The sequence below is a fragment of the Gorilla gorilla genome, chromosome 15 (genome assembly GCF_029281585.2).
Source record: "Gorilla gorilla gorilla isolate KB3781 chromosome 15, NHGRI_mGorGor1-v2.1_pri, whole genome shotgun sequence".
Classification (NCBI taxonomy): domain Eukaryota; kingdom Metazoa; phylum Chordata; class Mammalia; order Primates; family Hominidae; genus Gorilla; species Gorilla gorilla.
Window position 1 is genome coordinate 35,250,001 of NC_073239.2, and position 14,931 is coordinate 35,264,931.

Below are 14,931 nucleotides of genomic sequence, written 5' to 3' on the forward strand. Positions count from 1 at the left end.
CATTTCTTTCATAGAAGCACAAATTACTGGGGTTGTCAGCCTTGGCTGATTCTTCAAAATACTTGTAATTGGTTTCTATATATGGGTGTAAACTTTCAATTTTGGTCATTGACTTCCCTTACTTAACTGCCCTTGCATTGTTTTCTTAGGTTTAAATATGGTTCATTTATTAGTTATAGGGTATTTTGAAATTGATTTCCTCAATGCACATGAAGTATTTTCAAAACTGATGATACACTGACTGCTGGTCCACTTGAGGCATTCATTGTCTTTCTTTAGCTATTGATGGTTTCTGTAGACCTATTATTAAGAGAGAACATTTATTTTCTCAAATTTCTAATCCAGTGTGATTAGAAATAGGGATAAAGGAGCTTTAATTTCCAATATCCAGGTTTACCCCTAAACACTGGAGCAAGATGAGTGAAGAAATATGTCTGTTATATTTGCGGCGTTCATCCTTGATAAGAGTAGTTTTGGTTGTATGTTGCAAGTAGAAGAAAAAGTGGAATGGATGGACAAGTGAAAGAGATGAAGGAATGGAAATAGCATGTGTTTAAACCCTTGAAAAAGTTTAGGTATGGGGCCGGGCGCAGTGGCTCATGCTTGTAATCCCAGCGCTTCAGGAGGCCAAGGCAGGCAGATCACTTGAAGTCAGGAGTTTGAGACTAGCATGGCCAACACGGTGAAACCCCGTCTCTACTAAAAATACAAAAATTAGCCGGTCGTAGTGGCGGGCACCTGTAATCCCAGCTACTCGGGAGGCTGAAGCAGGAGAATCACTTGAGCGTAGGAGGTGGAGGTTGCAGTGAGCCAAGATCGCTCTACTGCACTCCATCCTGGACGACAGAGCAAGGCTCTACCTCAAAAAAAAAAAAAAAAAAGGTTTAGGTATAAAGCAGAGTAGAAAAATAGTTGCGGGAGTTGTAGAATCAAAAGAGGTCTTATTTTAAAATGTGAAATGTGGAACATATACGTGTATTTATGGCAATGACTCGGTAGAGGGATTCCTAAGAATACAAGAAGCAATGAACAGCAGAGCATATATGGAGAGAAGGACCTCTGTTAGAAAGAGACACTCACTGGTAGCAGGTGAGAAGTCAGGTATAGACCCTGGTAAATTCATAGGATTTGATGTTATGAAAAAGGAGAACGCCCATCGGATAGCTTCTAATTTCTTTAAAAATTTTGAAGTAGGATTCTCTGCTAAAGGTGAGGTAGAGGAGTGGGTTTACTGGACAGTGATCTTTTGGTCTTATTGTTTGGTTTCCTAACTCATCTAGGATGAAGAGCCCTTTAATCCAGACTACGTAGAGGTGGATAGGATATTGGATGAGTCTCACAGTATTGACAAGGACAATGGGGAGGTGAGTTGTTGAGGCATGGAGTAACGTGAACATCCTCTTAGATTTCTGCTGGTGGGTTTGCCAGTCCTTTATTTTTCGGGTATGGATGCAAAATCCCTTGGACTGAAAAGGTATTTCTAAATTTTTCTGTGGAATCCTTTGAAAGATAATGGGAGGTAAGGGAGTAGGGAGAGATGCTAAAAGGAAAGATTTCTGTAAAGTCAGACATGTAGAGGCTAAGTACTGAAAAGTCATTCATCTTGGTCTCATTTTTCCTCATATTTTAAATGGGAGACTCTTGACATACAGTTGGAGGTGGGGTGTTGGGCAGGGGAAAGGGATACTTCACAAATTCCTAAATTTATGAATATGAAAATACTTCTACAGGCTCGCTCCTAGCTTTCTACAAATCATGTTCTTGAGAATGGGCTACTTCCTGAACTCACGATTAGTTAAATGTCTCTTCATTTGTCATTACAGATCTGCTGGCCAGGCGCGGTGGCCCACACCTGTAATCCCAGCACTTTGGGAGGCTGAGGTGGGCAGATCACAAGGTTGGGAGTTTGAGACCAGCTTGGCCAACATAGTGAAACCCCGTCTCTACTAAAAATACAAAAATTAGCCGGGTGTGGTGGCACGTGCCTATAGTCCCAGCTACTCTGGAGGCTGAGGCAGGAGAATCACTTGAACCCGGGAGGCAAAAGTTGTGGAGAGCCAAGATCACGCCATTGCACTCCATTCCTGGGCAACAGAGTGAGACTCCGTCTAAAACAAACAAACAAACAAAAAAGCAGATCTACATTTGAATCTGTATTTTAATTAGTTTATTTTTCTCTTTTTTCTTTTTCTTTTTTTTTTTTTGGTTTTTTTTTTGAGACCATCTTCACTCTGTCACCCAGGTTGGGGTGCAATGGTGTGATCTTGGCTCATTGCAACCTCCGCCTCCCAGATTCAAGCAATTCTCATGCCTCAGCCTCCTGAATAGCTGGGACTGCAAGCGTGTGCCATCATGCCCGGCTAGTTTTTAAATTTCTAGTACAGACAGGGTTTCACCATGTTGGCTAGGCTAGTCTCGAACTCCTGACCTCAAGTGATCTCCCTGCCTCGGCCTCCCAAAGTGCTGGGATTATGGGTGTGAGCCGCCTACGCCTGGCACCTTTTTCATTTTCAAATGGTCATCTAGGTCTTAGCCACCAGTGAATTCAGCTTTCTTTTAAATTCACTTCTAATTTTTTTTTAGGCTATAAACCATCATTTTCTTAGAATTTGTCACTTTATATTTTTCCTTCCAGTAGCACTTTTTGGTTTAGCTTAGCAGGATCATAAAGAAAATTTTTATCACATCTGACACTTTATACAGTGACAAGTAGAGAACAGCAGAGCCTTTTTAAGATGTTAATGTTCAGTGGGTGAGCTGGGCTTTTTCATGTGATTTGATCCTCCCATACATCATTCTAACAGGACCTCTGAGTTAAATTCTTTCCTCTATAAAATTCCGAAGTTTATTCTACTTTATAAGTCTTCAGGTTCACTCAGAGCCTCAGAATCTTAGATATCCAGGACGCGGTAGAATTCATTGTCTTTAAATCCTAACAAGCGTGCTTCACATAATGTATTCTGCTTTTGAAGTTGGGGTGGTAATATTGTGTGTTTGTTTGTGTGAGTTGAGTGGAGAATGGGCCGGGTTTTAGGGCAGGTTGCTAGCTACTCTTAAATTCTCATCGTTTTTCAGGATCTCAGCCTTTCCAGCCTTGACAGTCTTATGCTTTTAATCATACCTACCCTTCTAAAAGCAATTGGCCTTTAGTTAGGCCCCTTTGGAATGTCTTGCAAATGACATGACAGATGATAATGTTTTCATACTCTAATACTATAATTTATGCTCCCAGTATTGGCTAATACTATTCTATATACCCATTTTCCCCCGCTCTGCAAAATAAGTTTGTCATCCATTTTATATTACCTAATGGTGGAAATAAATAGATATTATGCTGGAAATATGTGACCTGGACAAATGGCTTTATATAGAGAGTGACCTGAGTTACTATGATAAAGAAAAAGGTAAAAGAGCAAGCAGCTGGATCAATTCCAGAGATTCTAGATCTGTGACTACCTTGAGGCACTTTCACATATTTTGTTGGCTATTTTAAGTTTTCTATGAATTGATAATTAGAGATTCTTGCTGATTACACTAGGCCCAATCTAATCCTTGCTTTATATACTTCATAAGCCAAAAATGGAGATGCAGTAAGTGCAGTGATCATCTTGAATAGTGAAAATAGGAGCCATTTACCATTGGTCACTGCCCCTTCACTTTCAGTGGAATACCTACATAAACTAGTACTTACTGTAGTTGAACTTTTTAGCATTTTCTCTTCATTCTTTACTCTTAGTACCTCTTTTTGGTGGTAACCTCTTGTTAGCTCCTAGCTTCCTGGGGCTCACAAGGACATTTCTTGATCACCATGTAAGTGCTCTTGAGGAGCATCTGCAATGAGCTCTAGGGGCCCAGAAGCCAGTATAAGCTGATAGTCCTCATCCTAAAGGTAGCCTAGCTGCCACTGTGTCAAATTTGGCTCCAGGAGAATAGTATGGCACAGAAACATATCTTTTAATTTCAACATGGTATAGGAAAAGATTAGTCTTTTTTTTTCATCTGTTTAGTTGACGAGCATGTTTTAGTGCTTAGTGTGCTAGAAACTAGTGGGTAGAAATTTTCCTTTTAGAACAGATTCTGATAAATTGCTTTGAAGAATGATCAAAGCCATATAGTGCATCAGAAGGTGAACTTTTGGTCGGTGTGTTTGGCCTGACTTTTTCAACAGCTTCTAGGTACTGATACTTTGTGATCTGATTTTACAATCAAATTTTTATTCTTTAACCGGAGCAGAGAACACAGAATCAGTTTCTTAAGGCTTTGGTTTCTTCTCTCCTAGCCCGTTATTTACTACCTGGTGAAATGGTGCTCTCTGCCCTATGAGGATAGCACATGGGAGCTAAAAGAAGATGTTGATGAGGGCAAGATTCGAGAATTTAAACGGATTCAGTCAAGGCACCCAGAACTCAAAAGGGTGGTAAGTACATTTGCATTAGAGTATAAAGGCCTACATAAGAAATGATTAAGTGTTTTCCCCTATGAAATTTTTTGTTGTTTTAGCTTTTTATTATGGAAATTTCAAACATATAAAAATCGAAGAAATGGTATAATGTACCCATCACCCACGTAACAATTATCAGTACATATCCAGTCTTGTGTCATATATTTTCCTACCCATTAATTCCTGTTTCCCAGGTTATTTTAAATCAAATCCCAGATTCATTTCATCTGTAAATATTACAGTGTTTTTGCCTAAAAGAAATAATACCATTATTACACCTAAAAAATTTAATCATTCTTTAATATCATCAAGTCATTGGTACCAATCATTGCAAACATTTCCCTGATTGTCTTCTAATTTTTGTTAAATCATTTAAATTTGGTTCTCAGTAAGGTCTATATATTGCTATCAGTTAATATGTCTCAAGTTTCTTTTAAGCTCCCCCTTAATCTCCTCCTCTCCCTCCGTTATAATTTTCTCATGAAGAAATCAGGTGATTTGTTTTGTAGGATTTTCCATAGGCTGAAGTTTGCTGATTACCCTTGGTACTTTTTTACATGTTCTCTGTCCCTTATATTTCACATGAATGCTTAGGTTTAGAGCTACACTGTCCAATAAAACATTTTAGAGCTGTGCTGTCTAATACAGTAGCCACTAGCCATGTTTTTTTGTTTGTTTTTTTATTTTTAACGTTGTAGAAAGCTCTATTAGACATCACTGTTCTACAGGCTTGATCAGATGAGAGAGGGAAGCCAGTAACTGCTTCATAGATGGTGGTGTGTCCTTCCATCAGGTTGTGTTTCGTGATGTTGTCAGCCATTTGTGATCATTATGGACCCATAAAGTAACGTTATGAACTCATGAATTTCAATATATTCGACATGTTTTAATCCAAACAATGTTGTTTTGAATTGATTTTAACTATTAGAACTTACCTAGTAAGTCTTACTTTTTGGTAATGTCTCCACTCCATTTATTCAAACGTCTTGTTTTTTAGAATCGTCCGCAGGCAAGTGCCTGGAAGAAATTGGAGCTATCACATGAATATAAAAACAGAAACCAGCTACGGGAATATCAGTTGGAAGGGGTCAATTGGCTGCTCTTTAATTGGTATAACAGGTAAAGGAAAGAATGGGCCATAAGATGTAAGCTTAGTTCTGGGATTATTTTTATTTGTTTTCTATTGAAACAGTTTCTTCCTACATACTCTATTTTTTTTAAAGATAGTATCTTTTAACATTTTTTTTTTCCCATGGTGAATCTGCAGGCAGAACTGCATCCTGGCTGATGAGATGGGATTGGGCAAAACTATTCAGTCCATTGCGTTCTTGCAGGAAGTATATAATGTGGGCATCCATGGTCCCTTCTTGGTCATTGCCCCACTGTCCACAATTACTAACTGGGAGCGAGAATTTAATACATGGACAGAAATGAACACTATTGTGTACCATGGCAGTCTGGCCAGCAGGCAGATGATTCAACAGTATGAAATGTACTGCAAAGATTCACGGGTGAGTTGCATGTCTTGGGAATACTATGGGTTAGAGAAAGTCGGCCAAGGTACCTGGTATTTTAAGGGCTATATATGAATAGAAGACTTTTATTGAAAGTCTTCAATATGCCTATGCAAAAATGCCTATGGTTTAAGGCATTTTTGTATAGCAGTGTGCAGGGCATTTTTTTGACTTTGCTATTTTTTTTACCTAGTAGACATTTGATCTGGTAGAAGTTCTGATTTTATTTATGAACATACACATTTTAAGTAGAATTTTGTCAGCATCAATGAATTTTAATCACAGTATTTTACAAAAATTAAATTCCTTTAGCCACTTAATCCATGCGGTGGTCAGCTTATTTCTTTTCCTCTTTTTAGTCTACGGAAATTTTCATCAAGATGAGTTTCTTTTTCTAAATGGTCGGGCGTGGTGGCTCATGCCTGTAATCCTAGCACTTTGGGAGGCCGAGGTGGGCTTATTACCTGAGGCCGGGAGTTCTAGACCAGCCTGGCCAACATGGTGAAACCCCATCTCTACTAAAGATATAAAAATTAGCCAGGTGTGGTGGTGGGCACCTGTAATCCCAGCTATTCAGGAGGCTGAGGCAGGAGAATCACTTGAAACCAGGAGGCGAAGGCTGCAGTGAGCTGAGATCGTCACACTGCACTCCATCCTGGGTGACAGAGTGAGACTGTGTCTCAAAAACAGAAAAAAAAGGATCAGTTCCTTTTTCCATGTAAATTTGAAAACAAAATTGGAATTATCCATCGTGTATTAACATGAATTTTATTGTTTCTCTATTAGTTTTTTTTATTTCTACCAAATCAAATCTTTTCATCATATTTTGCAGCTTTTAATTTTGTTAAAATGATTTCATTCTTTTGTCAATTTTTAGACATCAGCCAATATTATGTTCTGTATTAGCTATTTTCATTTTTATTATCTTGTATGGTTCAGCATTGTCCAGCAGTTGTGGATTTCATTGGTAATCAACAAAAGATCTAGGGCAGAGATACATGAGCTAGGCATACAGCAGAGTAAAAAATGTCTAGCCTCTCATTCAATGAGTCTGTCATTTTCCCAAGAAGCTGAATATGTTGAGGAAGCAATGTATCTTACATTCAGTGATATGGCACTATTTTTCAGGAAGATAAACAGTGGTGGAGGTGGGTGGTGGTGCAGTTTGTATTGCCTATTAAACATGCCTTAATATAGACAAGTAATTCAGAAGAGCTCCTCATTTAGGTACATTTTTGTTTTTTTCTGACTTTACTGCCTTCATGCTTAGGGACGCCTCATCCCAGGCGCATACAAGTTTGACGCTCTGATCACCACTTTTGAGATGATTTTGTCAGATTGTCCTGAGCTTCGTGAAATTGAATGGCGTTGTGTTATCATTGATGAAGCCCATCGACTGAAAAACCGTAATTGCAAGCTGCTTGATAGTCTCAAGCACATGGACCTGGTGAGTTCCACACTGACTTGTGAGCAGAAACACCTGGAATAAACCGTAATTCCTTGCGGTATTAAAATAACCCTAGTTTAGCAGAGAAGAAAAGTCTGAATCATGGTATTGAACAGTGGGGATGACCTATGGGAATGGTAACCTGAAAGTCGTGTAAAAGTCATATATTTTAGAATTGGGAAGTTTAGTGATAACCAGAAGAGGAGGTGGGAAACTATATTGGTTACCTATTATTACTGCATAACAAAATACTCCAAAACTTAATGTCCTACAACAACTATATTTTTCATGATTTTCTAGCTCAACCACTTAGGCTGAGTTCAGCTAGTTGGTTCTTATGATGATCTTGCCTGGAGTCAGTATTGCTGCAGCTGGCAGTTGATGCTGGTTTTTATCTGGAGCACCTGGGTTCCACATGGCCTCTCATCCTCCATAGGCCAGATTGGGCTGCTTTGTGTGGTAGTCTCGGCAGTATTCCAAGAGGGCAAAAGTAGAAACAGTAACCTTTGAGATAGGCTCTGAAACTCACACAGTGTCACTTCTGCTACATTCTTGTTCTTGCAAGTAATAAGGCAAGCCTAGGGGTGAACCTTGTTAGGAGGAACAGCAGCAAATTAATGACCATATTTAATCCAGCTCAGTTACATTCCATAGAGGACAGCAGATTTTAGGATATCTGTGGGGAGTTGAATATGGAGAGACATGTGTAATTGGAATAAACATAATCAGAATTACTGTTTTTTAATTTGCTTATAATATTTATGTTATTTCAATACATTAGTGTCAGAGGGATTTCTTGAATGCTTTGTGTTTATCGAAAGAGGGGACAAATGGAAGAAAAATTAATGGACCAGTGATCTGGTCCATTCTCATCATTTTATAGATAAAGAAATTAAAGGTTATATATGTTAAAGATTATATACTTGATAGGAAACCCCAGAAGTCCTTCATGTTTTTAATTTTATTCTTTTGTTTCCTCCATTTCTAGGAACACAAGGTGCTACTCACAGGAACACCATTGCAAAATACTGTAGAAGAACTGTTTAGCTTGCTTCATTTCTTGGAACCGTCACAATTTCCCTCAGAATCAGAGTTTCTCAAGGACTTTGGGGATCTCAAGACAGAAGAACAGGTAGGAAATCTATCTGATGAGGTACTAACTCAGGACAAAGAAGGTGAAGTTTGTACAAGGCAGACATCTGTTGTCATGGGTATCTCACGGGCCTTTCTGAACTCCTTATAACCTTGTGCCTACATCATTTGTGGCATCATCCAAAGTATACATTTCTTAGATAGTGGAAAGCTCTGATTTTTCCATGTTTCTACATAATGTGAGAATGTTTGCCCTCATCTTATTGATTTATTTTTCTCTCTGTAATGGACCACAGGTTCAAAAGCTACAGGCCATTCTTAAGCCAATGATGCTGAGAAGACTCAAAGAGGATGTTGAAAAAAACTTGGCACCCAAACAGGAAACTATTATTGAAGTAGAGCTGACTAATATCCAGAAGAAATACTATCGGGCTATTTTGGAGAAGAATTTCTCCTTCCTTTCCAAAGGGGCAGGTCACACCAACATGCCTAATCTACTTAACACAATGATGGAGTTGCGCAAGTGCTGCAACCACCCATATCTCATCAATGGTGAGGGAATGCTTGGTATATACCTGAACTTCTGTAGTACCTGTGTTTACTTTCCGGATGATTCTCCTTGGGGACAATGGATGCACTGAATCATCCAACCTAATTTGGGGTGCGGACTGAGGAAGGGGAAATGGTTCTCCTTTTAAAAAAGAGACTCTAAGCCTGGGCAACATGATGAAATCCCACCTCTACAAAAAATACAAAAATTAGCCAGGTGTGATGGCAGGCATCTGTGGTTCTAGCTACTTTGGAGACTGAGCTTGGAGGATTGCTTGAACCCAGAAGGCAGAGGTTGCAGTGAGCTGAGATCACACCACTGCACTCCAGACTGGGTGACAGAGTGAGACCCTGTCTCCAAATAAAGCAAATAAAAACAATTCTTATTTGGAATGTTTTTCTGTAGTTCTTTCTACCCCTTTGATCCTACATAATCTCCAAGATTAAATAGGATTTGCTGTTTAGAATTGCATGAATAAGAACTCAGATTAGCCACACAGTGGCATGTACCTGTAGTCCCAGCTACTTAGGAGGCTGAGGCAGGAAGATCAGTTGAGCCCATGAGTTTGAAGCTAGCCCTGTCTCAGAAAAAACACTCTTAGGTTACTCTGTTCCTTGGATAAATGTCCTCATCGACACTCCATTTTGCTGTTTCTGTCTCTTTTGGGTGCTGATAGTGTGTTCCATCTTAGTCCTTGTCCACATATTTACATCTTTTTTTTAACCCAGTTATCATAGGCCTGCCTTACTTAGTGTATTTTGTATGACACATCTGAGGATGATTTAAGTTTTTTTTGTTTGTTTGTTTTTTAAGATGGAGTTTCACTCTTGTCGCCCAGGCTGGAGTACAGTGGTGCGATCTCAGCTCACTGCAACTTCTGCCTCCCAGGTTCAAGCGATTCTCCTGCCTCAGCCTCCCAAGTAGCTGGGATTACAGGCGCCTGCTACCACACCCAGCTAATTTTTTGTATTTTTAGTAGAGACAGGGTTTCGCCACATGGGGCAGGCTGGTCTTGAACTTCTGACCTCAGGTGATCTGCCCGCTTCGGCCTCCCAAAGTGCTGGGATTACAGGTGTGAACCACTGAGCCCGGCTGATTTTTTTTTTTTTTTAAGGTGGAGTCTCGCTCTGTCACCCAGGCTGGAGTGCAGTGGCGCAATCTCAGCTCACTGCAACCACCACCTCCCGAATTCAAGCGATTCTCCTGCCTCAGCCTCCCGAGTAGCTGGAACTACAGGCCTCCGCCACCACACCTGGCTAATTTTTGTATTGTTAGTAGAGACGGGGTTTCACCATGTTGGCCAGACTGGTCTCGAACTCCTGACCTCAAGTGATCCACCTGCCTCGGCCTCCCAAAGTGTTGGGATTACAGGCATGAGCCACCGTACCCAGCCGATTTAAGACTTTTTTGTGCTGAAATTCTGTGTGTGAGAAATGTTGGTCTTAAGTCAAATTACATTTTTTTCCCTTTGCTTTCTTAGTTAAATAGACTACAACCTTAATATGGTTCCCTGGATCTCAACATAATTTGATTTTTCTTTTGGCAGGTGCTGAAGAAAAAATCCTAACAGAATTCCGTGAAGCTTGCCATATTATACCTCATGACTTTCACCTGCAGGCCATGGTTCGTTCAGCTGGCAAACTGGTTCTTATTGACAAGTTGCTTCCAAAGCTTAAAGCTGGTGGCCATAAAGTTCTGATCTTCTCTCAGATGGTACGCTGCCTAGACATCCTAGAGGATTATTTAATCCAGAGGAGGTAAGAAAAGAGTCATCCTAGCCTGTGGTTACTCTGTCCTCATAAAGCAGCAAAAAGTAGGAGGGCCTGGATTTAATTAGAGTTCACCAATTGCAATAAGAGAAGTTTTTAAGATTCTCACTCTCAACTTGGGTTTTTGACCAGCTTTGATATGGGAGTACTGGTATTGATCCTAGCCTGCTGTTTTGGTCTCCACTTCTGCTTAGCCACCTACATTTTTTTTCTGCGATTCCCATACAGGTACTTATATGAACGTATTGATGGGCGAGTTAGAGGCAACCTTCGACAGGCTGCCATTGACCGCTTCAGCAAGCCTGACTCAGACCGCTTTGTCTTCTTACTGTGTACCCGGGCTGGTGGACTTGGTATTAATCTTACAGCTGCTGATACCTGCATCATCTTTGATTCAGACTGGAATCCACAAAATGACCTGCAGGTAAAGGAATTCATTGTCTTAGGGACTAACTACCTAACTTGGGAGATTTTTCAACAAGAATAGGATCTTTTAGAAAGACCTTTCAGAGAGTTTGGAATTGTTTCCTTAGTTGAGGGTGGCAGTTAGGTCAGGGAATCAGCAAACGTTTTCTGTAAACGACAAGACAGTAAATGTTTTAGGCTTTGTGAGCCATCGAGTCTTTGTTGCAACTGCTTACCTCCAAGTCCTGTAGCGCAAAAACAGCCATAGATAATATGTAAATGAGTGGGTGGTCCCACCTGTGTCCCCATTGAACTTTATTTTTAAAAACAGATGTCCACACAGACTTTAGTTTGCTGACCCCTGGTCTACATGATGGGGTGATAATTTCATCTTGAAATTGACTCTTGGTTTTGAGTTGATCTCATGGCTGCTCTATAGAGGTGAAAGAATCATAAATTGGTATTTTGTATCCTTTCCCTTGCTAATTTTATGATATCTTTCTCCTTTCCTTTCATTTTTATTTTAAACCAGGCCCAGGCACGATGTCATCGAATTGGGCAGAGCAAAGCTGTGAAGGTGTACCGCCTCATCACTCGTAATTCCTACGAGAGAGAGATGTTTGATAAGGCCAGCCTCAAGTTGGGATTGGATAAGGCTGTGCTTCAATCCATGAGTGGTCGGGATGGCAACATTACTGGAGTGAGTCCTCTTAGTTTATAGATAAGTTTGTAGTAGATCATTGTGATAGAGGGAAACAAAAGCTATTTGTACACAGGGATTTGACTACCTTGTTTGGATTCTCTATTATTATTTCTTAAAATATAATAGCTAAAATATTATGGCATGGTTAGATATTATTCTCTTGATAGTCTTTTCATCTTTCTATTGGTTTTTACAGATCCAACAGTTCTCTAAGAAGGAGATTGAAGATCTTTTAAGAAAAGGAGCATATGCAGCCATCATGGAGGAAGATGATGAAGGCTCCAAGTTTTGTGAAGAGGACATCGACCAGATCTTGTTAAGACGAACTACAACCATCACCATTGAATCTGAAGGAAAAGGTTCCACCTTTGCTAAGGCATGTTCTGTCTATGCCAGAGGCTAGAAAAACACAGAGACCAGAATCTCTAGGATTTAATTATGTTTTTATGCTGGGGGTGGTGGCTCATGCCTATATTCCCAGCACTTTGGGAGGCTGAGGCGGGCAGATCACTTGAGGTCAGGAGTTCGAGACCCAGCCTGCCCAACATGGTGAAACCTCATCTCTACCAAAAATACAAAAATTAGCCAGGAATGGTGGCTTGCGCCTGTCGTCCCAGCTACTCAGGAGGCTGAGGCAGGAGAATCACTTGAACCCGGGAGGTGGAGGTTGCGGTGAGCTGAGATCGTGCCACTGTACCCCAGCCTGGGCAACAGAGCAAGACTGTGTCTCAAAAAAAAAAAATGTTTTTAAAACATAATTGCTGATTTTGCACCACTTAAAAAAAAAGTCAGCTTTACCTCTGCATTTGTTTTTTTCTAGGCAAGCTTTGTTGCTTCTGAAAACAGGACAGATATTTCTTTGGATGACCCCAACTTTTGGCAAAAGTGGGCCAAAAAGGCTGACCTAGACATGGATCTGCTCAACAGCAAGGTGAGTTTCTTCTTCTTTTAGGGAGGAAGTATCGCAGAAGACCACACTACTTTCAGGAGTCTTTTTTTTTTTTTTTTTTTTTTATTATACTTTAAGTTTTAGGGTACATGTGCACATTGTGCAGGTTAGTTACATATGTATACATGTGCCATGCTGGTGCGCTGCACCCACTAACTCGTCATCTAGCATTAGGTATATCTCCCAATGCTATCCCTCCCCCCTCCCCCCACCCCACAACAGTCCCCAGAGTGTGATATTCCCCTTCCTGTGTCCATGTGATCTCATTGTTCAATTCCCACCTATGAGTGAGAATATGCGATGTTTGGTTTTTTGTTCTTGCGATAGTTTACTGAGAATGATGGTTTCCAATTTCATCCATGTCCCTACAAAGGACATGAACTCATCATTTTTTATGGCTGCATAGTATTCCATGGTGTATATGTGCCACATTTTCTTAATCCAGTCTATCATTGTTGGACATTTGGGTTGGTTCCAAGTCTTTGCTATTGTGAATAATGCCGCAACAAACATACGTGTGCATGTGTCTTTATAGCAGCATGATTTATAGTCCTTTGGGTATATACCCAGTAATGGGATGGCTGGGTCAAATGGCATTTCTAGTTCTAGATCCCTGAGGAATCGCCACACTGACTTCCACAATGGTTGAACTAGTTTACAGTCCCACCAACAGTGTAAAAGTGTTCCTATTTCTCCACATCCTCTCCAGCACCTGTTGTTTCCTGACTTTTTAATGATTGCCATTCTAACTGGTGTGAGATGATATCTCATAGTGGTTTTGATTTGCATTTCTCTGATGGCCAGTGATGATGAGCATTTTTTCATGTGTTTACTTTCAGGAGTCTTTACAGCTACTCTGATTATTTGATGCTAATTGTGGTTTATGATGGTGTATTGTATACAAGGGCTGTTGTGGATACTTTCTACCTAGGAGGCCCCAGAAAAGTAGTTGCTTTCTGAATAATTTTGCTTTCTGTAGATTATTTTACATGTCATTTAAAAAAATCTCTGAGTATCTACACATGTTACATCCAATGTTATTGTAATCCATAATTGTCTTATTCTTTTCCCATGAGCAAATCAGGAAGAGAATTACTTCTCCTTCTGTTCTCTTCATAGAATAATTTGGTAATTGACACACCTAGAGTACGAAAACAAACGCGCCACTTTAGCACTCTGAAAGATGATGACCTGGTGGAATTCTCTGATTTGGAAAGTGAGGATGATGAGCGGCCACGCTCCCGCAGACATGACCGTCATCATGCCTATGGGCGCACTGACTGCTTTCGGGTGGAAAAGCATCTCCTGGTATATGGGTAAGACCCCAACTTACCATTAGAGGTAGTGCATAGTGCATCTCCATCCTGATAGATACTCTTGGTTTGCCTTTCAAACTGGGGGCTATGATCAAGGAAGGGATAATGTGAAAAAATATTTGCCTTGGAGGGAGTTTGTTCTGTTTATTCTGTTACTATGTTTTTTAAGATCTTTGTTTCACACCTTTTCAGAGACATGATTCTGAGGGACAGGGGACTATCATTTCTCAGAAAAATGTTAATATAGTTTTCTGTTTTTTAGTTGGGGACGATGGCGAGATATTTTATCTCATGGACGCTTCAAGCGACGTATGACTGAACGAGATGTGGAGACCATTTGTCGGGCCATTCTCGTGTACTGTCTTCTACACTACCGTGGGGATGAAAATATTAAAGGCTTCATCTGGGACTTGATTAGCCCAGCTGAAAATGGCAAGACAAAAGAATTGCAGAATCATTCAGGTAATTATCAACTCTTTACTTTATGTTTTTCTATAGGTTAATCTAATCCTTTTCAGGTCCAAGGGTTTTTCTCAATCCAAGTCTTTGATGTCTCCCCTTTCCCAGGTCTATCTATCCCTGTGCCTCGTGGACGCAAAGGAAAAAAAGTAAAGTCACAAAGCACTTTTGATATCCATAAGGCAGATTGGATCCGGAAATATAACCCTGACACTTTGTTCCAAGATGAAAGTTATAAGAAGCACTTGAAACATCAGTGTAACAAGTAAGCATAGAATTAGCAGAC

At 40.1% G+C, this 14,931-nt stretch overlaps 1 protein-coding gene across 20 annotated transcripts in view; it reads left to right on the plus strand.

The window, feature by feature from the left end:
- Nucleotides 1-14,931, plus strand: part of CHD8 (chromodomain helicase DNA binding protein 8) — a 71,974-nt gene that overhangs the window by 42,109 nt on the left and 14,934 nt on the right. For 11 of the 20 annotated variants that reach the window (XM_019009486.3, XM_019009489.3, XM_055362387.2 and 8 more), the window contains 15 exons: nucleotides 1,281-1,364; nucleotides 4,280-4,417; nucleotides 5,439-5,560; nucleotides 5,709-5,952; nucleotides 7,226-7,402; nucleotides 8,391-8,534; nucleotides 8,791-9,046; nucleotides 10,591-10,801; nucleotides 11,042-11,237; nucleotides 11,751-11,918; nucleotides 12,118-12,297; nucleotides 12,742-12,852; nucleotides 13,990-14,186; nucleotides 14,449-14,648; nucleotides 14,730-14,910. In XM_019009486.3, coding sequence (XP_018865031.1) covers nucleotides 1,281-1,364; nucleotides 4,280-4,417; nucleotides 5,439-5,560; nucleotides 5,709-5,952; nucleotides 7,226-7,402; nucleotides 8,391-8,534; nucleotides 8,791-9,046; nucleotides 10,591-10,801; nucleotides 11,042-11,237; nucleotides 11,751-11,918; nucleotides 12,118-12,297; nucleotides 12,742-12,852; nucleotides 13,990-14,186; nucleotides 14,449-14,648; nucleotides 14,730-14,910 — 2,609 coding nt within the window. The remainder of the gene's footprint in view (nucleotides 1-1,280; nucleotides 1,365-4,279; nucleotides 4,418-5,438; nucleotides 5,561-5,708; nucleotides 5,953-7,225; nucleotides 7,403-8,390; nucleotides 8,535-8,790; nucleotides 9,047-10,590; nucleotides 10,802-11,041; nucleotides 11,238-11,750; nucleotides 11,919-12,117; nucleotides 12,298-12,741; nucleotides 12,853-13,989; nucleotides 14,187-14,448; nucleotides 14,649-14,729; nucleotides 14,911-14,931) is intronic. The other 9 variants (XM_004054889.4, XM_055362389.2, XM_063698257.1 and 6 more) reach the window with 1 other exon arrangement.